The sequence below is a fragment of the Miniopterus natalensis genome, chromosome 1 (assembly GCF_054644295.1).
Source record: "Miniopterus natalensis isolate mMinNat1 chromosome 1, mMinNat1.hap1, whole genome shotgun sequence".
In the NCBI taxonomy this organism is placed as follows: domain Eukaryota; kingdom Metazoa; phylum Chordata; class Mammalia; order Chiroptera; family Miniopteridae; genus Miniopterus; species Miniopterus natalensis.
Window position 1 is genome coordinate 85,829,868 of NC_142081.1, and position 23,748 is coordinate 85,853,615.

General features: G+C 39.5%; 1 protein-coding gene across 1 annotated transcript; it reads right to left on the reverse strand.

The window, feature by feature from the left end:
* Positions 1-4,292: 4,292 nt before the first annotated feature.
* On the reverse strand, positions 4,293-22,901 carry MAP3K8 (mitogen-activated protein kinase kinase kinase 8). The gene is made up of 7 exons (XM_016196329.2): positions 22,545-22,901; positions 16,031-16,198; positions 13,505-13,766; positions 11,997-12,103; positions 7,102-7,254; positions 6,183-6,429; positions 4,293-5,264 (listed from the first exon to the last, which is right to left on the reverse strand). Exons 1-7 carry the CDS (start codon positions 22,878-22,880, stop codon positions 5,134-5,136), a joined length of 1,404 nt encoding a protein of 467 aa, XP_016051815.1. The 5' UTR covers positions 22,881-22,901; the 3' UTR covers positions 4,293-5,133.
* Positions 22,902-23,748: the final 847 nt, after the last annotated feature.

Sequence of the window (23,748 nt, forward strand, 5' to 3'; positions counted from 1 at the left end):
AAGAGGCTGTCTTGCTTCTGCTCTGGGATTCCCCAGGCTCTTGATAGCCAAAAAGGAAACTGTAAGCAGCAAGCAGTGTATCTGGTGGCAAGATCCTGACATCAGAAGTCAAGGGCTTTGGTTCTCATCTCTGCTTTGCACATGATTAAATTTGGATCTTAAGCAATTCCATAAACTTGTTGCCATTTAATTTCCTTTTCTATAGAATTAATCTTAAAGATTTCAGTGGCTAGAAGCAATGAGAGTTCATCTAGCTCCATCCCTCAATTTCCAGAGGAACAAAAGCAGAAAGGAGAGCATCCCTCCTCCCAACTTTACTGTAGAATGGGAGGGGGGAAGGCTTTGTCTAAGACCAATGCAAAACTCAGATTAAATAAGACTGCTCCTATTAAAACACGTCCTTCTGTAATCACTAGGAAATATTCTGTCAAAAGGCAAGATGTAGAGCTATGTATAAATTATGCTACCATGTGTGCATTTTGTTGTTGTTTTACAAAGAAGGGTGTTATATAATCACATATGCTTGCATGTGCCCAGATCTTTGTTTGCAGCAACTGCTTCTGGAGAGAATTGGGGAATGGGTGGGGGTGGGGAGTGGTCAGGAATGAGAACCAGAGGCTGAAGAGGAGAATGAGGAAGGCACTTGCCAAATCTTCCCTTGCCCAATGGCCAACGAAAAAGGGAAATTTGAGTTTCAGTGAGAAAATCTGAATTAATTACCTTGTTTGTTCTCTTCCTTTCCCACGTAGCTTCATTAAGATGGAAACAATTGGGGTTTTCTTGCTCCCTGACCCTGGCAAATAAGTCCACACAGGGAAGTTGTGAGAAGTACAGGGAGGAGTCTACTAGGCCTGAGTCACCACCCAGCCCTCTGTCCTATTTGGGAGCAAAACTTTGGCAAGACCCAAATTTCCAAGCAAAAGAAATACCTAGGCCTAAAAGGGGGAAAGCTATGTACCTGTAGGGTTATGCCATTTCCTCATTTCATAAGCCCAAAAGTTGGCAGAATACTTTGTTTGCTCCAGACATTGCTGTCCTATAACCCCCTTTATCATCAGGGCCTGGGGCTCAGAGTCCGCACAGTCACTCAGATGCAACCAGTAGTCAACTCCACTCCTAGCCCAAGCCCTCAGTAGTGCCCATTAACCGTCTTTTTCCTGAAAATATTCTTCTTCCTTCATTTCCTTGATGCTTGGGAAAATGTTAATTAGGCTCAGAAGGTCTATTAGAGTTTATAAATGGACCACCACAATCAATGAAACACAAGACAATCTCTACTTTCTGAAATTCTGCATTCATGTGGGAGAGAGCTGCAGTACATTAAAATTCATGAAGAGAAAATTTAGCATGAATTAATTAAAGAAAATAATAATAGCCAACATATGTAGAACAATCTATGTCTTCTAATTTTTAGTGTTATCTGTATGATGACACGATTACTAGGCCAACTCAGGGCACTTCCGTGGACTTGGAGCTGAAATGAGAGAATGCCATGCTCTCCAACTGACTTCTCACTGTTTGTATTTCCCGTTGGCTTCCCTTGTATGGTCACCAGAATTAATAGGATTTCATTAAATCAGCTATTGTGCTCTGGGCACTCAGACAGCCAGTTTTTATCACCTCTGTCTCTGTAATTTCTGATGAAACAGCATCTCTGAATTTGTTAAGTACTCAGAAGTTATCCTAGCACTGAAAATAAATGAAGCACATGTTTTTTCTTATGTGTGGTAGCTCTGAGTGCTCCCCTCTCACTTTGATTTTGAAGTGGGACAAGAGATTTCCCCTATCTCAATAAATATAGATAACATGGGAAGAAATTGTAGTCAGTCCTTCTAGAGGGACAAGACAAGCCCAGCTTTCAGCGGCCAGCTGCTGCACCCGGGGTGAGGGTCTTTATGCTGCCTAGTAAAGAGCGTGATTGTGTGATGCCCTGTCCACACTCACAACCTCCTCAGAGAGACTCCAGCAGAGATCCTGCTGAGGGTGCCTACAGATTAGTTCAAAAGTACTTCTTATACTACTTCTTTGCCTGTCTCCTCTATTTGGCCCAAAGTGAACTTTTGAAACCTGATGTGAATGCCCAAACCTTGTTATTGTAATCATCATTTTTTGGTGCATTTCAGATTAAATAGACATTCAAAAATCTAGCTCACACGCAAAAGGTAAAATTGCAAGTAAATGCTTGACCAAGAATGTCATTTTGGAAACACACAGGGCCAAATATTGAAACAAAGAACATTTTAACAATTCCACAATAGAATGTGCTTACTTTCAGAAGGGAATGGAGAAGGAAGAGGGGCTAGAACCTTCTCTTACTTGTGTCCCCTGCAGGAGCCAGCACAGTTCTTTGACCAAAGTAGGTTTTGCCCCAAAAGGTTTCAACCTTCCACTAAAGAGCTTACTCTCCTACTGAGTGCTGTCCCGCCTCACTGTCCACAGACCTATAGCATCAAGCAATCTTTATTCTAAATCCCCCAATCTTCACTCCAGATTGCAGACCACGAAAAAAATCCCCCAGGTTCTCTAGAAAACACTGGCTTTCACATTGAGTTGCACCATAGAAATTTGCGATCAATAAAAGATCAGCTTCAGTCTGTCACACAATGAACATGCACCAGGGAGGAATATAGGGGCATGACAGAAATCAGTCCCACTGATTTCAGGCCCCACTGTAGTGCTTAGTGACATGGCAGACAGCAATGCAAACGTATCTCTAAGGATATAGATCCACTGGTTGATCTCCATCTCTCCAAGGCTGGGCAAATCCCGTAGGGCCCAGCACAATCCTGGCAGTCTTCATCACCTGTTTCAGGCTATTTTGCTGATCCAGACAAACACAAATGGGGTGATGATAATCTGAAGACACTACAGTATTGATCTTGTGACCTCTAGCAAGCATGTCTCCATACCTATCTATCTCATAAGGGGTTGAGACAAGGTGACCCCTGAGGCCCAATTTGGAAAAGTCCCATCTATCTTTCACAATGCATCCCAATGCCACCACACAATCAGAAACCTTGTTGCCTGAAGCAGGAATTATCAAGGTGGGGAAGTTTCAGAATGTGATTATTCTGGTCTAGATACACTCAAGTCTGGCAGACTCACTGCTCATCCTCTCAGGAGGTGAGTGATGGATTTCCTCAGAACCCACTCAGGGCTTCCTTACTTCTCTTAAGTAGATTCCTTAGCTGGCGACCCCTCCCAGCTTGCAACTCTTAGCTTCCCAGGTCAACAACTCTGCAAGTGCTCAGTGCACAGGTCCAACCCTAAACCACCACCACGGATCACATCTTGGGGAAAAAATATCTCCAATTCTCCATCAAAAATTGTATCCCTTGACCCAGGTCCAGGTTTTGTTGGGCCTGATCAGGGGTAATGTGGGCACAGGGTGTGGAGGGTCCCCCACCATTGAGGAATTGAGGCTGAAGCTCCATTAGCTTTGTGGTCAATCTACCTCACCCTCATTTAGAGACTTGAATCCCGGTGGGGTCACTATGCCTGCTTTGCAGTGAAATGATCTATCATTTAAAAGCAGCATAGCATGAGAAAGAAATGAGTGATGAAGTCAGAAAATTCTTGGTTCAAATAACAGCTGTTTCTTTACTCACTTTGTTCCCGCCTCTGAATAAAACCAGAGGTAACAATGCATCTTTCATATGTGTGTTGTGAAGATTACAGGGCTGGCGTGTTGTACATAATACATGTTAAAGTGTAATGCTATTCACTCAGTGAATGGTGGATCCAACTCCCATACAACAGTTTCCATCAAGAATTTGGTGTGAATGACTGAAATCTACCTTGTACAAAGGCAACTTAGTTATGAATTTGGCAAACACTAATAGGCACAGAGCATGCATGTATATATTCCAAGATAGTATAAATGTAGAAAAACAAGATCCAAAATAGAACCACAGTTAGCTTGAACCAGTGGTTCACAATTTTTTTACCTCAATGTACTGGAGGGACACAACCCAATCCAGATGACAACAGCTTGATACAGCAGCAATAGAAGAGGAGCATACATATAATTTGCAAAGCTCTCAAGTATTTTTTGCCTCCTCATGATACATGCTTATATATCCCAACCCCTAGAGCCCACCTCCAGTCCCGGGTTAGAATCATACCTCTCACAATAATTAAGGCAAAATATTGAATTTATTCAGTTGATTTGACCAATCACATTAGATAAAAGTGTTGGTTTCATTCGCATGATGTAAAAAACATACTTTAAATAGATATAGTCATACACTTTACAATGTTAAATATATATATAAGAAAGACTCATGAAGGCATTTGATATAAAACATACATAGTATGCTATTTTAATATACAAATGCTTAAAAGAAAATAGTCATAGGAGTTACAAAAGCAGCATCATTAACAATTGACAAGTTTCCAGTTTTCATAAAGGTCACATTCTCATCCTTTGGGATGTACAGAAATTATGTGGTTTACACAGTTTTATCCACATTCAAAACATCATGTTTTAAATGTTTTAAGCATAGCATGTACAGTACAAAATGTTTCCATAGGAACATAACAGAACCTGTCACTAGTGGCCTGCTGTCAGATGGCTCCTCACTAATCAGGTAGCCATCTTCAAGACACTAGTTCAGCTTATTGCTACAATATTCAAGTTGTTCTATTCACCCAAAATATAATGACTTTAATTTAAACTAGAATCTACTGACATAGGCCCAAAGAGTTAGCATACAATATACACTAATATATACAAAACAACTATTCTGAGTTAAATGAAGTTCCCATACTTAAGTTGAAACCAAGAATAGTAATTTTAGGCTAATATATTACTTTATAATTGGTACTTTAAAATTTTTGAGCAAAGTGCACAGTGAATGAAATCGGTCACCGGAAATGATCCTTCTAGGAACACTTAATTCCTCCCCTTGAGTCACCCCACCTGAGAAATGAGAACCTTTAGACCTGCTGGGTACCAGGGCAGCTCCACAAATCAAACTCACAGGAGACATGTGGAGTCACATTTATGAATCATGGGAGCCCACACTGCAGGCTAATAAATGTCACAGTTCACTAGACAGAGCGCCTGTGTAGAGTCAGCAGAACTAGCTTCCAGGAGATAAAAGATGAGTCTTAATTTAGAGTAAATTACAATCAGCCATACTCTAACGTTGGTGGTCCCCGGACAAGATTGAAATAGCCGGCCAGAGCTCCAAGGTCTATGTAGAGAGAACGTTGTCTCTTTAGCATCTCAGATTCTTCAGTGCTTCCTGTGCATGAAGAATCTGAAAAGAGAAACATTGAAAAAAATAAAACAAATGACCAGGAAACATGTTCAATAATAAATACCTGTTCCTTCTGCAAAAAAATAATAGGTTGATCCTAATGAAACAGCATTCAAGCCCTGGTTTTACTAGAGAGCTAGAGTTGAAAACCATGGTCTAATTTGTGTAATATGTCATACACAAAAGAGTTCAAGTAAGAGTCAATGACAGCAAGAAATTAGCTAGAAATCCTGGCGTATTTTCCAACGTCCCAGATGACTCTCTTTAAATATGGAAAAGTCAGACAAGAAGCACAGAAATGCAAATAAGGGCTCCAGCTGTGACAACTGGGTTTGGACCTAAATGGATTAAGAATGCCACAGATTTTAATAACAAAAATAGAAACCACTCTCCATGAATATTCAGTGCTCCTGGAATATGTACTGATCTTCCTAAATGGGAAAGATTCAGAGCTGGCAAAGAGATTTTAAGCACAGGAAAAGAGAAATGCAAATTGACTTCAAACTCAACATTTTATCTGGGCAGAGCAGTGCCATGACGTTTCCAAGCAAGGACAGGTGTGGCTTACCATAACTAAATCTAACAGAACTCACACTTTACCAGCAGAAAAACTGTCATGCTTGATTTGCTTTTAAAGGCACATGAAATTTTCTGTTGCGAAAAAGCAAGTCAGAGGCAATTCTCAATGACTGTGTTACCTACATTTGCACTAAAAACCTGTTATAACTTGCTAATAATTTAGCCATTTTTTAAATGCTTTTGCTAACATTCTTCCTAAAATTTCTCAAACAACTTAGGGAACTCAAGAAGTTACTTCATTTTTTTTTTCCAAGTGCCTTCATTGATTCCCACCTCAGTGTGATGTAGACAGAAAAAGAAGGGAAGCGAGAGGCAGTGCACACAGCAGGGTGTCCATACCGGCAATGTTCTCAGGAAGTTCCAACTCCTTCCTACTCAGCAGCCTCTTCCGCTCAAAAAGGGCCGAGTCCAGACTCTGACAGCGCGGCTGGTCCTCTCTGGGGGGGTTCAGGGCCTCATGTTTTAGTAGGTCTGCTGCCCTGGGGCGATGATTGGGGTTCCTCTCCAGGGCAGCTTCTATCAGCTCTCTCATACTGGGACTGCAGTCATCTGCAATATCCTCTAATGGAGGGGCTTGCTTGTGGATCTATCAACAAACCAACTTAGCATCAATATATGAAAATATACCCTCAACAGGAAAAGTATTCCTGTAACATGACCTGGAAAGTCACTCATTTCCCACCTCATGCCCTGCAGCAAATACAGCTCATACCCTGAAACAAGTTGCTGTTTAATTTCCTAAGGACACCAAGTTAAACCCATCTTCTGGTTCAGTGCAAAGATACATGCTAGCTGTGATGAAACAGTGACAGCTTTGTAGCTCAACAGTGGGCCAAGGGTCACCATGCCGTATGGGGGCAGTACCTGCTCCTGAATCTCTCCACAGTAAAATGGGAGTTGCATGTATCACTACGTGCCAAGTTGGCATGAGGATCTATAATCTAATATTTTTTATTCTGACAGTGTTCAGAGAACATACACAATTGCTTTCGCTCAAAAATGTATGCTACTCTGAGGCTATTAAGTGGAATTTTATTATTACATGTCTAACAAAACAGCATATAATTAATGCCCAAAGTACATTTAGTAAGTTCCCGTAAAAGAGCAATGCCTTCTTTGAGAGAATGGGGCTTCCTCATTGTGGGATAAACTTTCAACTGCCTCTCATGAGTCCCTAGTTCACCACCATCCCCCTCAGGAAGGAGAGCAGCACTCCAGAGAGGTGTGCCCCACTCAGCCCTGGTAGAACCCCACTTACTATGTACAGGTAGGAGGGATAGGCTGAGCGAGGGTAGCGCTTCACCCATGGCGGGGTGCCCGTCTGCATGTGGATAAGTGTGGCCCCCAGGCTGTAGATGTCTGCTTTCGTTGAATGGCCCCTGCACAGGATCACCTCTGGGCTCATGTAAATCTGTAAAAGAAGCAGGAAACATCAGTCTGACTTCTCTCACTTGTCTGGGTTTCCATTTCCCTAATCCAGTTCTGGAAGCTGGCTCATCCACTGGTACCGTATTTACTGCACCCTTCATCCCTTCAGGAGAGTACCATTGCTGTGCTCCTGTAAGCTAAGGAGAGTAACAGACAGCCACTTGGGACCAGCTCATCAAAGTTCTGCAAAGCACTGATGCATGCTTCTGCTTAAACGCCAGTTCCTTTCATATTTCAAAACAGACTACAAATATTGTTCTTCACCTCATGTGTGTCACTAAATTGCAGTAATAAAAGGTGTCTGAAGTCCACATAGTATTAACACTGACCACTTGGAAAAGAACTTTAAAAAGTGCAATGTTGTAAAAGTGATTCTAATTAGTCATTTCTATGAACTACTTATTTCTACCTCCCATGTAGCCCACTGACTAAATATTCAAAGACATTTTAACACTGTGGAATTTCAATTTGGTTTCATGAGTCGCCGCTGGAACAGTAGGGCTAGGTTTAGAAATAGTTTCTCTAAGAAGTGTTTTTTCCTAAACCTAAGAAAGAGAAAACAAAAACAAATACTGGCGCCCAGTGAGCTGGAGTTCTGGCTGGTCTAGGCATATCCTAATTAATAATATTTCGCTTTAACGAATTTTTATACTGTTATTCGAATATTGAGAAGGAGGGTGAGTGGTCCCAGGATACATCCGAGTACATAAGTAAAGAACTGGCTTACAAAAACAGGGGAAGTTACTCAGTTTTCCTATCCAAACCCTGCTCAGCTTCTCCCTACAACACATTTCTGGGTTGGCTTCTTTTCCTCTTTCTCTCTCTTTCTCTCTCTCCTTCTCTCTCTCTCTCTCTCTCTCTCTCTCTCTCTGCAAACTGGCCAAACCAAGCTCCTTGTTCTCAACCTTCCCCTGAAGCAAAAAGACAGATCCTGAAAGACTTTCTTACTAAATATAATCAGAAAGTTATATAATAAATACAGTCGGGAGAATTAACTGTCAGTAGGGGGTGCCCACCTCCTCCCTGCAATAGAAGGATTAAGTAAAATATTTACTGCTTATGGAACCAAAAGCAGCTGTGCAATGGGGTTCTGCAGGCTCTATGTGACTACACATTTGGGGACAGCAGTGGCCTGTCCACCTGGTGACCTTGCTGCTGCCCCTCAGGCAGATTGCCCAGAGCTGCATGGCTCAATAGCTCAGAGCTCCTGCTTTCTCAAGTTCTGCAAGAGCCGGGGCAGCAGTGTATGGTGTTCAAAGGCTCTGCAAGCTGGCTGACCGAAGACATGAAGCAGGCCTGGTGGGACCTGGGTGAGGCTCTCTGAGTGGCATGCCCCCAGGCATGGGCACCGGCACAAGAGAGCCTACGTGTCATGTAAGGGGTCAAGGCACTCACCTCTCAGTATATTTATTACAAAGGGGAAGAGTGTGTGTGTGTGTGTGTGTGTGTGTGTGTGTGTGTGTGTGTGTGTGTGTGTGCGCGCGCGCACGCGGACCCACATGTGTGATGATTACATGTTAACTTATATAAAGACCAAACACCAAATCAGAAGAAAATAAAAACGTTTTAAAAAGGACCATGCTATGTGATTCTAATTAGCTATTTACATTCATTATTTATTCTTTCTCTGCACCATGTAATTAGAAAACAATAAGTTGACTATATACCAGATTAACTCTGTATACAAGGGTGAGCAAAAGTAAGTTTACAGTTGTAATACAAACAAATAATACAATAATTAATAAATAATAATACAAGAATAAATTCTGTTTCATGTACTCAAAACTATAAACCTGCTTTTGCCCAAACCTGAATGTATTATGTGGTTCCAATATAATGTTCTGAATGTAAATGCGGAGGGAAAGAGGGAGGGAGAGAGGGAAAGAAAGGGAGATCAAACACAGGTGACCGGCGTCCGCACTGAGGAGCTATGTACAGGAAGGAGGGACAGGCTGAGCAAGGGAAGCACTTCACCCAGGGTGCCAGTCTGCATATGTCGCTGGGATCAAAAATCATGGACAGCTGTGAAGTAGCCAAGTGAACTAGTTCTAATGGAAAGCAAATGCGTGTGGCTGACTTTGACTCACTACGCCTCACTGGGTCTTTTAGCACAGGAGTAAAAATAAGCCTGCTGAAAGGTTTCACTGGTGACTTCAGAGCCTTACTCGTCAAATTTCAGCTCCTGAGTACCATACAGATATTAAAATGCAGGTTGATTGGAAGAGAGTTTATAACTATAAACACTAAATACCAAAGCCAGTTTAGTAATTCATAAAAAGCAATTTACATTTGATGAAAATAACCCATATACTGTTCAGGAGTAAATACTGTCATTATCTCATACTCAGACACACATTCTTTTTCTAAGAGAGAATCCCAGAAAGGGCATGTCTTTCTCCAGACATTGCAAAATGTTCAATTTGATCGCGCTGCCAGGAAGAAAAAGGTATTTTCCATCTTTAATACCATAAATAGTTTGTTTCTCAAGTTGGCTCCAGGAAAACGGTAACACTGTCACATATCTAAACTTCTGACTAATGCCAAAATATGCTAAAAATTCTGCCCCCAAACACATGTCCTAGGCATTTAGTCTTAGATTTGTGCTTTGATGAAGTATTCTTAAGGTCTGGGACTAAAGCATTAAAAAAAAAAGAAAGTCTACAGTTTTTTCTTCTGAATATTATTCTGCTCAAAGATGACTATCAAGAGTCCTCTCTCAGCCCGGCCGGGCGTGGCTCAGCGGTTGAGCGTCAATCTAGGATCCAGGCGACAGAGGTTCAATTCCTGGTAAGGGCACATGCCCGGGTTGTGGGCTTGATCAATGACTCTCTCATCATTGATGTTTCTATCTCTCTCTCTCCCTCTGAAATCAATAAAGATATATTTAAAAAAAAAAAAAAATAGAATCCTCTCTCAAATATTTTTCCAGAATAATTCATTAATATCAGCAAAAACAAGGATTTCTTCTGCTGCCCAGTGGAGTCTTTGCTCTGAGAGTTAAGAAAAGGCTTACAAAATCTTGTTTTGAAATGAAGGTTTATTTTATTTTATTTTATTTTATTTTACACTGCAATTGAGTTCAGTGCAATCAATATATCTGCCAGCTAGACGAAGGGTTGTTATTTGGTTGAACACTAAGACTGATCTGATAATCTTGAAGCAAAGGTGCAGCCACGTACCCTCTCTCTCTGCATTTTCTGGGGGCACTTCCAGTAGAGAGAAGGGCATGGGGCTGGGAGGCTGATAGTTAAGCACCCACCATAGTAGACATGGGCGAGAGAGGCAGCTACTACATCCATTTACTTTCCCAATTTTATCCCCCATTGTCCATCATAACCAACTTTGAACTAACTTATTGATCTGTTAATAATTCAGGTAAATTTAATATAGCTCCTTTCACCAAAAAGTGAGGACTGCTGAAGTACCACCAAGGGCATAATCCTTATTGATCTTGTCCTGTGCCCTACCCCTGGTACCTACAACAGCCTGCCATATAGCAGATGTTCAGTACACACTCGCTGCATGAATCAACTATTCAGCTTAATAATGTGAATGTTAAATTAAATATGTTATTTGAAAGCCTATGAATGCATTTCTCTGAATCTTATTTAGATTCAGGAAAGTTTTGTTTGGGTTTTGCTTTATTTTTCTTCACAAACGTAAGTATTATAACTAGTTCATATCTTCAGTAAGATTTATTTATGCTATAAACTTGAGGCCTATTATAGGATCCATAGGATTAAATATAGGCCTAAAATGTTGTCAGTTCTCAATAAAATATTATTAATGACCATGAAAGTTATGGCTGTAAATCAGGGGTGGGGAACCTTTTTTCTGCCAAGGGTCATTTGGATATTTATAACATCATTTGCAGGCCACACAAAATTATCAACTTAAGAATTAGCTATGAAAAAAGCTCCTGAATTTATTAAATTTCGAGTTTCATCTACAGTTCTTTTGGCAGGGCCAGACCAAATGATTTTGGATGTTCCCCGCCCCTGCTGTAAATGAACCAAAACAATAATATTAAACTAGAAATATATATATTCACTATATTAAAAAGTTGTATAGTGGTTAGACCTTAATCTTTAGACTCAGAGAAACTGGGTTCAAGTTCCAGATCTATAACAAGCTGAGAAGCTTTGGGCACTTTAAGCTCTTCAACCTTGTTTCCTTATTATAAAATGGGAATCATAATAGTACTTGCCTATAATAATAGTGTTTACCAATAATAGGATTGTTGTGAGGATTAAAAAATATAACTCATTTAAAGGGCTAAAATGAGTACTTGACACAGAGCAAGTACTCATTAAATATGTTACTATGATAATACAAATTTAATGCAATGGCTTTTCTCCCCTTCTCTGTCCTTTCTGCAGTAATGCTAGAACATTTTTTTTAATTCATTAATTTATTCATTCATTCATTCATTCATTCATTCATTTAAAGCCTCACCTGAGGATATTTTTTTCATTGCTTTTCAGAGAGAACAAGGGGAGACATAGGTGTCAGAGAGACACATCGATTGGTTGCCTCCAGTGCTCGCCCCGACCTGGGCCAGGATCGAGCCTGCAGCCAAGGTAAATGCCTTTGGCCAGAATCAAACCCAAGACCCTTCAATCCATGGGGCCGATACTCTAACCACTGAGCAAACCAGTTAAGATGAAGATTTTTATTTTTATTCTTAATAAGATATCAACCATTCTTATGGAAATATAATTATACCTCTGTTCCTCGGAGGTCCTTAGGGAAATAGATGTCTTCAGTCATTTGGACACTTAGTCCAAAATCTACCAAAACGGCTTTTGTGGACATGAAAACAATGTTGCTAGCTATAAAGAGAGGAAAATTTTTAGTAAATAAAATGAAAACATTATCTAAAACAACAAGTCCCAAATTAGAATAGATTAAAATGCTTTCCCTAATGAAATAGGTGTAATGTATTCAAAAGAGGAGGCTGAAAGTGTAGGTAAAAATCACTTCACATGTGTAAAGAATTCAGGTAATGTGGAAATAAATGATTGTAGCCACTAATAATGTTCAAGATACAATAGCCAAGACATAGAAACAACCTAAGTGTCCATTGATGGGTAAAGAAAATGTGATATACAGTATGTGTGTGTGTGTGTGTGTGTGTGTGTGTGTGTGTGTGTGTGTGATGGAATATTATTCAGCCATGAAAAAGAAGGAAATATTGCCATTTGTGACAACCTGGATGGACCTTAAGGGCATTATGCTAAGTGAAATAAGTCATACAGAGTAAGACAAACACTGTCTTACATGTGGAACTAAAAAAACCAAATTCATAGAAACAGAATAGACTGGTGGTTATCAGAGTTAGTGGGCGGGGGAAATGGGTGAATATGGTCAAAGGGTTAAAAACTTCAGTTATAAGTTGAATAAATCCTGGGGATGTAACATACAACATCGTGACTATAGTTAACAGTGCCTATTGTATATTGGAAAGTTGCTAAAAGAGTAGATTTTAAAAGTTCTCACCACCAAAAATAATTATAACTATGTGAGGTAATTAATGTGTTAACTAACCTAACTGTGGTAATCATTTTGCAATATATACATATATTAAATCATTACATTGTACACCTTAAACTTACACAATGCTATATGTCAGTTATATCTCAATAAAGCTAGGGAAAAATACAATAATGCTCAAGAGCTTGAGTTTCAAATTCTATGATGTAAGTGGCTAGTAATAAGTCACTTTCTAAAAAAAGAAGTAAAATACCCTTTTGCTTTTCAGTAAAAGTCTTGTTGGTTCTAGTTATCATTAGGTATTAAGAGTCCATAGTGGGTCTCTCTTGCACATTTCCTCCTCATTTTACTCTTAGAAAGCAGTCAGTGAAGACTTATTGAATGAACTATTGTCAAATTAATGTTCAAAATTTAAAAGCTATTTGTTTTTCAACAAGCTGTGGCTGTATGTGTGTGTTTTGAAGTAAATCAGTATTTTAAAAGCCAGAGACAGTAATTAATAGATGTGTGGCTCTAGTCTTTTCCACAATTGGAAAATAACCCTTCCTTATGACGGTGAAAGTTCTAGTGACCCCTCTTGACTCTAAAAGGTGTTTCAGAAGCACAGTGGAGAAAGTGCAAAGTGCTCCAAGGGAGCTGTGCTCCCTGCCTTTAAGAATCTTTAGATTGAAGAAAATAGCCCATTTGCCTCCTAACTAGTTTCGTTAAGTCAAAAAGATACATATCCAATGATAACTCACGTTTAATATCATGGTGAATCACTTTCTTTGAGTGTAGAAAATCAAGTCCCTTGAGAACATGCTTTGTCACCCAAATAATTTCAAATTCTCTCATTGGTCCACAGCTCTCCAGTTTCTCCAGAACAGACCCTCCCTCGCCTGCTTCCATGAAGAGATGGACAGTTTCACCCCACAGGATGGCGCCATATAACTCAGCGATGTTCTCATGCCGGAAGCAAGCCTGGATTTCCACATCAGATGGCTTAAATTGATCTACTGGGATCTAAAACACAAAAATACCAGTAAGATTCTAAACAACCTCAGGACAATGAAAAATATAAAGTCAGCCCTCCATATCTGCAGGTTCCACTCCCACGGATACAGAGGGCCAACTAAGGGATGTGAGTATCTGAGGATTTTGGTATCGTTGGAGTTTCCTGGAACCAGTCCCCCTCAAATACCAAGGGATGCCTGTAATATAGGTCAACCTACAAACTGAAAGACAAGTCATTGCCATCAAGGACACCCTGATCTGTATAAAATTGTACTGCTTAGCTAAAATAATGTTGAACTGAGATCTGCCTTCACATTATGCCAGCTTTAGGTAAACAATTCAAAATAATTTTAAAAAGTATAAATTATTATTTTCATTTAGAGTATAGAAATCCAACCAAAGAACCATTTGTGATTGAATCAAGAGAGATAATTTCTTATCTATTATATATGTAATTTCTATAGCATTCAGATGTTAGGTCATATTTTCAATATTTCTTGTCATGAAATAATATTCTTTGGTCCCACAGCTCATGCTCTAACAATGTATTTAAAATAAGCACTGGGCATCCATTCCATAGGAAATCAAAGGTCATTAATAAAGAAAAAAGTAGATCTTTCAGTGCAGATAGATATGAAATGTCTCCAAAATATAGTGTTAGATGAAAAAAGCAAGATGCAGAAGTATGTATATCATGTTTCCATTTGCAAAAAAAAAATTTTTTTAACTATCCATGCATGTGCCCAAGAGACTTTCTGGAAGGTTACATAAGAACCCATTATCAGTAGTTCCCTCAAGGAAAGGGATTTTATTCTTTAGCCTACTCTCTTTTGAATCAGTTTGGGGTTGTTAATCATTTTATGTTTTTATTTTTTAAGAAAAAAATATAGCTTAAAAAATAAATATAGGCACTACAAGGAAAACAGACCCACAAAGCTATTTTTCTATGCTTTTTATGATGAAACTGAAACACGGGACACTTTGGTTCTAAGAGCTATATAGAATGTCACCAGATGTTTTTAAAAAAACTTGAACATGTCCCCTCTAAATGCAAGCTTCAAGTGGCTTATTAAGACTCCTGTTGTTTTTTTTCCCCTTCTAATAACAGATATTCTACCAAATCTTTATAAAGGAAAAAATGAAGCCAACATATTGTCAATCTTTTAATTATGATAACAGAGATTGAGATGATATTCAGCAATTATTTATTTTATTTTTGTTAAATCAAGTGAGTTTATTTTATTGCACTTAAAAATGTTTTAAAATAAAACAGACATACATAAAAGTGTAAAACCAGTTAAGTATCAAACTCAATACATTATTATCTGAACACACCCATGTAACCACCATGTAGATGAAGAAACAGAACTCTACCCATACCCAGAGACCCCTCCGGACCTCTTCCAGTCACTGCCCCTTAAGGGTACCCACTAACCTGACTTCCAACAGCATGGATTTGGTTAGCCTATTTTTGGCCTTTGTATAAGTAGAATCTCATACTGTTGATCTTATTTTGTATCTGGCTATTTTAGTTCAACATAATGATTATGAGAGTTGTCTACATTATCATTGTAAATCATTTATTTCCTTGGCTATTCAGTATTCCATTGTGTCAATATACCACATTTTGGTATCTGGAAACTTTCCAGTTTGGGACTGTTACAAATAGTGCTGCCACAAACATTCTAGTAGGTAGCTCTCGGTGACCACGTGCACATGCCCACAGGGTGTGTTCCAATAGGAGTAGAACTGCTGCATCATCAGGCTTGTCCATGTTGAGCTTAGGCAGATACTGCCAAACACTCTTCCAAAGTATCTCACTAATGACTGGTTAAGAAGAAGAGATGGGACCTTTTCAAGAATTTGTTTATTTAAGTTCAGCCCTTTACTCTGCAGTCCTGGGAAGCCTTGCAGCCTTCCCAGCTTCTGCTTCCCTGCCTGCTCCCCTCCCCAGTGGGTGGGATTAAAGGAGCAGCGCAAGGATTAGTTCCTGCCGGAGAGCACCCCTCCACCCTAGCTGGCCACAATAGGGACCACTGTGGCTGATGTTATCTAAACTGGTGCTAAATTGACCAGCACTTTCTTTTTTTATCATGAAAAAAATTAATTAGATTAAAATCAACTATGCACTCAGGCAGATTTAGGGGTTGAATGCCCCAGGTAGCAAGCAAATCCATAAAACATAGAGGCTTTTGGACAGGGCAGCCTTAGACAAGATCCAGTCAAAGGCTAACGAGTTTTCAGTAATGCAATGCTGTTCACAAAGTACATACCAGTTTACACGCCATTCTTTTCTTAGTCTTTATATCTTGTGCTAAGTACACTTTTCCAAAGGCCCCCCGGGGAATGAAATCGGAGCCAATATTCCTGTAAGTTAGCTTCCAGGGGATGAGGAGAACATCAGAGTCTATTTGATAGCGTCCATTTTGGGGAGTGATTACCTACAACAAATAAAAATGTGGGAGGGTGAGAATTCCAGCAAAATCCTTTTCTAAGACCAGCCCTTTAAAAACTTGTTACTTTAGACTGCATTCCTTCATGCAGTGTCACTGTGTGTAATCATAACAGTGTACAGAGACTATATTTAGAGTTTCAGCAAGACAGAGAAAGCATGTAACAGAAACACATCCATCCCTGGTCAGACCTGATCAGATTTCCATCTACTTGGGAGTCATTAATTGCCAAATAGAACTTTAAAAATAATTTATCTAAGGGAGCATCACTACTGTGACCAAGGGGCTGAAAATAAGGATTGCATAAATACAAACTGTGCCTGCAAACTGACTTGCTTCCAATTAAAATGTGCTAACCTGTTAGTCCGCATAGCTATTACTCACACATGATGCATATAGAGTGTGGAAATAAACTGATGATTATGGAGGATTCTGGAAAACAATGTGTTATGCCAGAGCTATGGGTTGACAGTGCTACCTAAAATAAGGGCGGAATTATTTCTCATCTACTTACTCATTTAATATTTATTGAGTGCACAGTGTGTGCCAGGCTTGGTATTTGGTGCTGAGGAGGCTGCTATGAAAGAGAGAGATGACCCCTGACCCCCAAGAGTTCATGAACAAGCACTCAGAACAAGAGATTTTGAAGCCAGTCCACTCAAAAATTAAGGGATGTATTCTGACAGCAGTGTGGGTTACGAGCGTGTACATTTGTCAAAACTCATCAAACTGCACATTAAAGTTCTGTGTATTTTACTGCATATAAGTCTATCTCAATTTTTAAAGAGTAAATAATTAAAAAGAGAAATAATTAAAATTAAAACAAATTAATAAGGTAATCCACAGGAGATATGATCTGGAGTATAGGCGTAAAACATGTTTAAAGTGTTCTTCCAAGAGATAAAGTGTCTCAAAAATACAAGTTTTTTCTAAGTATAATTAGTAATGATACAACTTCAGATTATGAATTCAGGAATTATGAAACTATCAAAGTGACATCAAGTTATTTCAAGTACAGATGAAGCAAAGGGGACTGCAGGCCACATGGGGAAAGAATGGACCCCTGATTCATGTGCAGATGCTGGGGCTCCTCACAGGCCTCTGCTCCGGGAAGGGCTCTAGTAACTGTAAGGGTTATTCAGTCAGTCTCCACTATTGCTAAACTTAGCCACACACTCCACAAACAGATGTGCTCACTATTAGTCAGAGAATAAAACAGAACAACTCTAACACTTAGAAATGTGAAGTCAGTAAACTGAAAAATTAAATATTTACTAAACAGGCCCTCTGTGTGGGATTCTGTGCAGATCTCTAGAGGGAAAATGACTAGGGAGAGACCACAGGCTTGTTTGAAATATGACCTCCTTTCAAGAAGTGTGTCACCTCAAGTTACTGGAGGCCTCTTTTTACAGCTAAGAACATGATTAATCCAGTCCCCTTCCACATTTAGACAGACCCATGCTCACCTCATTCAACTGTGCTTGAATACTGCTTTTCTTGTTATTAAATATTTACAGATCCAATTTCACCGTAGCCTCTCAGTCATCCACTTCAGTGTTTAACTCACTTTCATGAAAACTTTACTTTTGTTTAACTGAAATTTGTTTTAATACAGTTTGACCCAGTGTCCTCTTATTCTATCCAAGAGGACAAAGAATAATAATAGCAGCCATAGATTGAGTGCTAATTATCAGCCAGGCATTGTGCTCAGTACTTTACATATTATCTCATCGAAGTCTCTCAATGGTCTTACTTGGTAAGTACTATTTTTATCTTCATTTTACAGATGGGAAAACTGGCTTCAGAGGTTAAGAAACTCGCTACTCAGTGAGAGAGTCAGGATTCAAACTCAGGGCTGTCTGACCCCAAAGCCACCACTCCTATTGTTTGGATAAGAGCCTTTTATCTTCCAGGAAGCTATAATTAAAACTGAGCCATGATCAAAACCCAGTTATTAAGAGCCGATGTTTACATGTCACTGAGCACACTTTACCCTCTTTGGACCAAATTCTGCAAGCGCCTTCACCCTCATTTCATAATCTCCTGCATTTGGGGATCCCCTCTGAATGTCCCTCAAGTCCTCCATGGCCACCTTTGATGTAGAGTGCTGACCCCTTTGCAGTTCTGCACAGCCCCTGGTTTTTCCCCTTGCCCTAGACCTTCCCTATTTGGGTTTGAGATGTTTTTCCCCCTTCTTCTTTCTAGGGGCTCTACCAAATAATCTTGTGGATCTCTGTGCTACTTATCTCTGCCAATCCTTCAACTAATCAAAGCCGCCTCCAAGTGCAGACATTATCAGCTCCATATCACTGACATGGATATTGGATAATACTGGGCCAGGAGAAGAACTTCAGAAAAATCCTTAGTTACTTCAGTGAAAATAAATTCCCTGAGGGACCTGTGTGATGTGGCTGATATGAAATGGATACAACCTTGGACTACATTAAAAGAGTATATTCTCTAGAACAGAAGCACAACTGGCCCTGTCTTACTCTGCTGGTCACACCACAAATGGCCTGCCATGTTCATGTTCTAGGCTAAAGACAGGCACAGAACAGGCTTGAATTCAGAGGGAGCTACCCAGATGATGATGGAAGCTGACACTATAATACATGAGAAGTAGAAAACACAATGAGATGCATTTGTGAAAGAGGAGAGAAGATGTGGGGAACATGCAATTTTTAAAATATTGGCAGGACTGTCACAAGGAAGGAAAGTAACCATTGTATACAACAACTACCACAATGGTTTACATTCTTTCAACACTCACTACGCATAAACAGGTCAGGTGCCTTCATCATTTGTTCTAACAACAACCCTCTGGAATAAGTGCTCTCATGTAACCCATTTTACAGATAAGTAAATTGAGGCACAGAGGGGGGTGATAACTAGCTCAAGGTCATATGGCTAATCTATTTCAGAGCTGAAATACATATGAAAGCACTTTAATTCATGGGCCCACAGTCTTCACCACCACTCATCATATATACCTTTTGATGGCCAAAGAACAGACATAGGACTAAGAAGAGTCAGAGATGGATTTTAGTTTTATTGAAGGAAGGACTGTCTTACAATCAGAATTGAAATTAAATGCCAAATGTGAAACTAAATGCCCCACTACATGATGAATTCTTCATCACAGGAGATTATCAAGCATAGACCAAAATGCTCCAGCAGTTAGTGGAGATGATGAATGGGGTGATTCAAGCATCAGACAGAGGAGTGTTTGATTCAGTATCTTTAAGGTTTTTCCAGTCCTAAGAAGCTGGGACCCCATGACTAACCCTGAGGAACAGCATGCGGCATCTCACACCCACACCTGGGAGTGAGCCCTTTGGGCTCTTCAGCTCCCCATCACCAGAGCCAAGTATTTGGAACCAATTTTAGGTTCTTCATCCCAGATCAGGTTATGAATTGGTCTAGATTATAAATAACTTGTGGCACTCTTACACAAAGCAAGCCCTATGATAGTCTCCTTAAGTTTCTTCCCTGGTCCTGCTGGAAGTTGATGAAACCTTTGTGAAATATTTTTAGGAAAGGAGTACACACCTGCAAACCACCATTTAACATGCCTGTGCTTCAGGCTATTTTTGTAATTCCTGTTCCTCCACCCTATTAACTAATTAACTCTACAGGCATTGTGGTGGCTGGTTGCCTGGAACACACCATGTCTCTATGCCTCTGGGCCTTTGCACATGCTATTCTCTTCACCTGGAACACTCTCTGTTCCCCATCTCCTTCATCTGGCTGACTCTAATTCAATAACTTAGGGATCAATTCCCCTTGAAATCCCCTCTGACAATCTTCTGGCTGCCCTACCCCACCTCATGACTGTGTGAGGTACTCTGCCTGACCATCCCCATAACAACCATGGTGTAGTTGTATTGGGAAGTACTACACTGCATTATAATTGCCTGTTTACTTGCCTCTTGCAATCACCAGGCAGTAAGCTACCAAAAGGCACAGTTCTCTACTGTATCTCTAGCATCTGGAAAAGCACCTAATACACTGTGGATGTTCTTGCTATGTCTAGCATTCACTTGAATGAAAGCATTTAGTCCACAGGTAGATACACTTATAGATAGATTTTTACCATGGAACCAATCTGGTAGATAATTAGCTGTCATTTGTAAAGCAGATAGCAGCAAATGAAGCCCAAAAGAGAAAAGTTTTGACAGGGTATTAGGAGGAAGACCATGGGAAGAGAAAGGTCTTGACCACAGGATGGTTCCAAGGAGACCACAGTGTGAGGACGAAGGGGATCTAAAAGCAAACCTTGCCTCCTGTATCATCTCATCTCAGATGAGCTATGATCAGGGATGGAAAGTTATGATTCCTATGTGATAGGTTAGAGCAGTCACAGGGGTTTATGTGATCCTTAAGGTCAGTGACAGGAAAGTCAACCACAGCACTAGAGCCATCAACCACTGGGTTGATTTCCCTAGTGAGACACAGTCTACGTTCCTTTGCATTTTAAGGTCCTCCTGTTATTCTGTTTTGTTTTTAAGTCTTCCTGCTTTATATTTTATATTCTTGATCATTTTTAAAATAAAAAATCTTTTTAAAGTTTTCAAGATCCCTGCTTTATGATATGTCCTATTCTTAAATTTTCTCTAAATATAGATTTGTTCATTTACAGAGCACAGGCTCGATGGCAGGCAGGAACTGACATTTTACTCTTACCCTTAGTAGATCTAAATTTTTCACTTGCTTTAAATGTCTTAATTTCTCCCTTTTCTGCATTAACTCTTTTTTTTCTTAACTCCAAAACCATTAGGAAGCTATTTCTTTGTATTCCTTATAATTTTCCTGAATTCCCTTCTGTACATTCCCAGTGAAGGTCTGTCCCGTCCTCACCAGTCTGATGGACCAGGGGAAATGTACCTAAGTCTCTACATATTTACAAGCAATAGTAATTTGTTTATTCTGCACGTTTTCCTTTAAAATGTCCATTTTGCCTGGCCAGGCGTGGCTCAGTGGTTGAGCGTCGACCTAGGATCCAGGCGATCGGGGTTCAATTCCCGGTCAGGGCACATAACCGGGTTGTGAGCTCGATCCCCAGTCGAGGGCGTGCAAGAGGCAGCCGATCAATGACTCTCTCATCAATGATGTTTCTATCTCTCTCTCTCCCTTTCCTTTCCTCTCTCTGAAATCAATAAAGATATATTTTTTAAAAAAAGATTTAAAATGTCCATTTTGATAAATATGTAAAAAAAGAGATAAACAATTATGTTTTTCATTATAGACATGAACCAGAGTTTTTCTGCTGTATTTTAGCTAAGAAAATCAGGTACTGCTTCTAGTTCAATGATTAGCAGAAGTAATATTTTCAAGATAAAGTACTTTGTCAACTATTAAATACAATTTGGATACCAAATTAAGTCACACAACTATGCAAAATGTAATCTCCTTCCAAACTGAGCTACAGATTAATACAACCAGCTTCTAACAAAACAATTCACTATATAGCTTACCCAAATCACTGTGTTGCTTTTAACTGAATGAATGCAGCATGCAATAAAAACAAAATAATTAAGTACTTTGTCCAGGCTCTATTGTTTAGCACTGACCTTCTCCCTACATTAGCCATTTTACTATTTAGATGCACCAAAGGCAAGGGAGTCACTTCCATCAATAAGCATGTTTTGCAAGTTATCACCTACTCCTTTGTAAATTGTTCTTTTTAAAAAATTAGATGACCTTTAGCCAGCACCTACATTCACCTTTGACATACTAAGAGATTGAAAGAATCTCAGGCACACCTAAACACATCACCTAATCTATTTTTGTGGCAACAAAGTGTTGTCACGATATTTTGGATTATTTGCATACTTAGAATGACTAAGCAAATATGTCATTTGTCATCCATACTTTGCCAATTAAAGAGAGTGAATCTGTAGGTAGCTATTTACTGCCTACAGACTACATTTCTGCAAAAACTAAATTTAGCTAGTATTGATATTGTGAAAGTTCTAGATGTAACAAGAAAAAGGCAAAAAATTCAGCAAGTTTTTATTCCCTTCTCAGATGAAGGATTCTCATCAAGCCTTTCTCTTCTGCCTAACTGATGAGTTTTTTAATGAATTGTTAAATTAAAATACACTCTTCTTCATTCCCTATTTGTAGAACTACTACTAAAATTTTTTTAAATGGAACTTTTAATGAAGGCTCTTTTTGCATATTCAACATGAAGGTGATTCTTAGAGATACTACATTTAAAAAAAATCATACCTGGCAGCCAGTCTAACCCAAGTTCAAATGCCACTCTGAATTAAATGAAGCTGCAGGGGTAAAGTTGAACACACAGCACTCAACTGATCAGGAAAAAACATACCATATTTAATAAAATTCCAGATTCTTGTCGTCGGTGTCCATAAAAACGCTTTGCCGTATTGGATATATGATTTGCAAAAGCAAGCAAATCCTCCACGGTTCCATATCTGACTGATGACAACCAAGGCACCTCTTGGCCACTGAGCAGCAAAGACTCCGAATGCTCCTCATTTTGATTGCTGTCTTGACACATGGTCATTAGACTGGGCTCATAAACCGCCGGCTCTTCACTCGCATAAAGATTTTCCATAATGTCTATTACATCAGACACATTCAAATGTTTAATTAATAAATCAATTTCTTCTTTATTGTCACTTCCAGTGCTCATGTACTCCATTACTGTTGTACTTTCCAGAGAGTCTGCAAAAGAAAACATAAATACTGCATTTACTATATTTGTATTGGCATTTGAAATCAATGGGAAACTGACATAAAATGATTGGGTTTCTACATGCCTTTGTTTAAAAAGATGAGGGATCTTTGTCTATAGGTGTGTGAATTCAAGTGGAGAGCTGAAGAAAGGGACCTTAGATAACCTTTAGTCCAGCTCGCTCACTTTGCATCGGGGAAACCTGAGATCCAAACAGTTTTATTCCTTACTCACTTACTCACTGAGTTAGTGGCATCAGCCATAGCCACTGAAAACAAACTTTCACTAAACATAAACAAGAATAAGAGCAGCTCAGGAATCCCAGGAATTAAGGCCCTGGCCCTTGACAGCTTCCAACCCTGCTACTCCCCCAAGAGGGCAATCCTCCCTGCAAGGGTCTCTGTGGCTTTTAGGCCTCAGGTGCCCTATAAGAAAAAAAACTACTTTACCAAATTATGAAGCTAACCTAGCAAATAAAATTCAGGCCCTGAAGTCAGAAGCATGTAAAATGAATTTTAATTTAAGCAAATTGATGATGATAGGTGAAGTTTCAGGGATAATTCTGATACAAATGCCTTAAACAGCTCATTCAGACATGGGACAAGCTTCAAAGCTTCCTTCTGCCAGCAATGAGTATAAGAAAGGGGAAGAAGATTCATTTAACCTGTGAATCAACTGTCCTCTTTTTTTTTCAGCTGTCCTCTCCTGAGACCAGAATTTTTTAATAGTAAAAAGCATACATCACAAGGTTCCAAGAAGGTTAATTTAACATCTAGGCTAATGACCCTCTAGAAGTTGTGGTCTTACAAAGAGGCCAGGAAAGCCAAATTTATCA

Bases quoted from the DNA above. Each gene is read 5' to 3' on its own strand.
- MAP3K8 (XM_016196329.2), bottom strand. From the start codon at position 22,880: ATGGAGTACATGAGCACTGGAAGTGACAATAAAGAAGAAATTGATTTA. The intron at 16,199-22,544 runs GTATGTTTTTTC...TATTTGTTGTAG, and splicing joins CTGGAATTTTATTAAATATG to GTAATCACTCCCCAAAATGG. The intron at 13,767-16,030 runs GTATGTACTTTG...TTTGTGTTTTAG, and splicing joins AAAGAATGGCGTGTAAACTG to ATCCCAGTAGATCAATTTAA.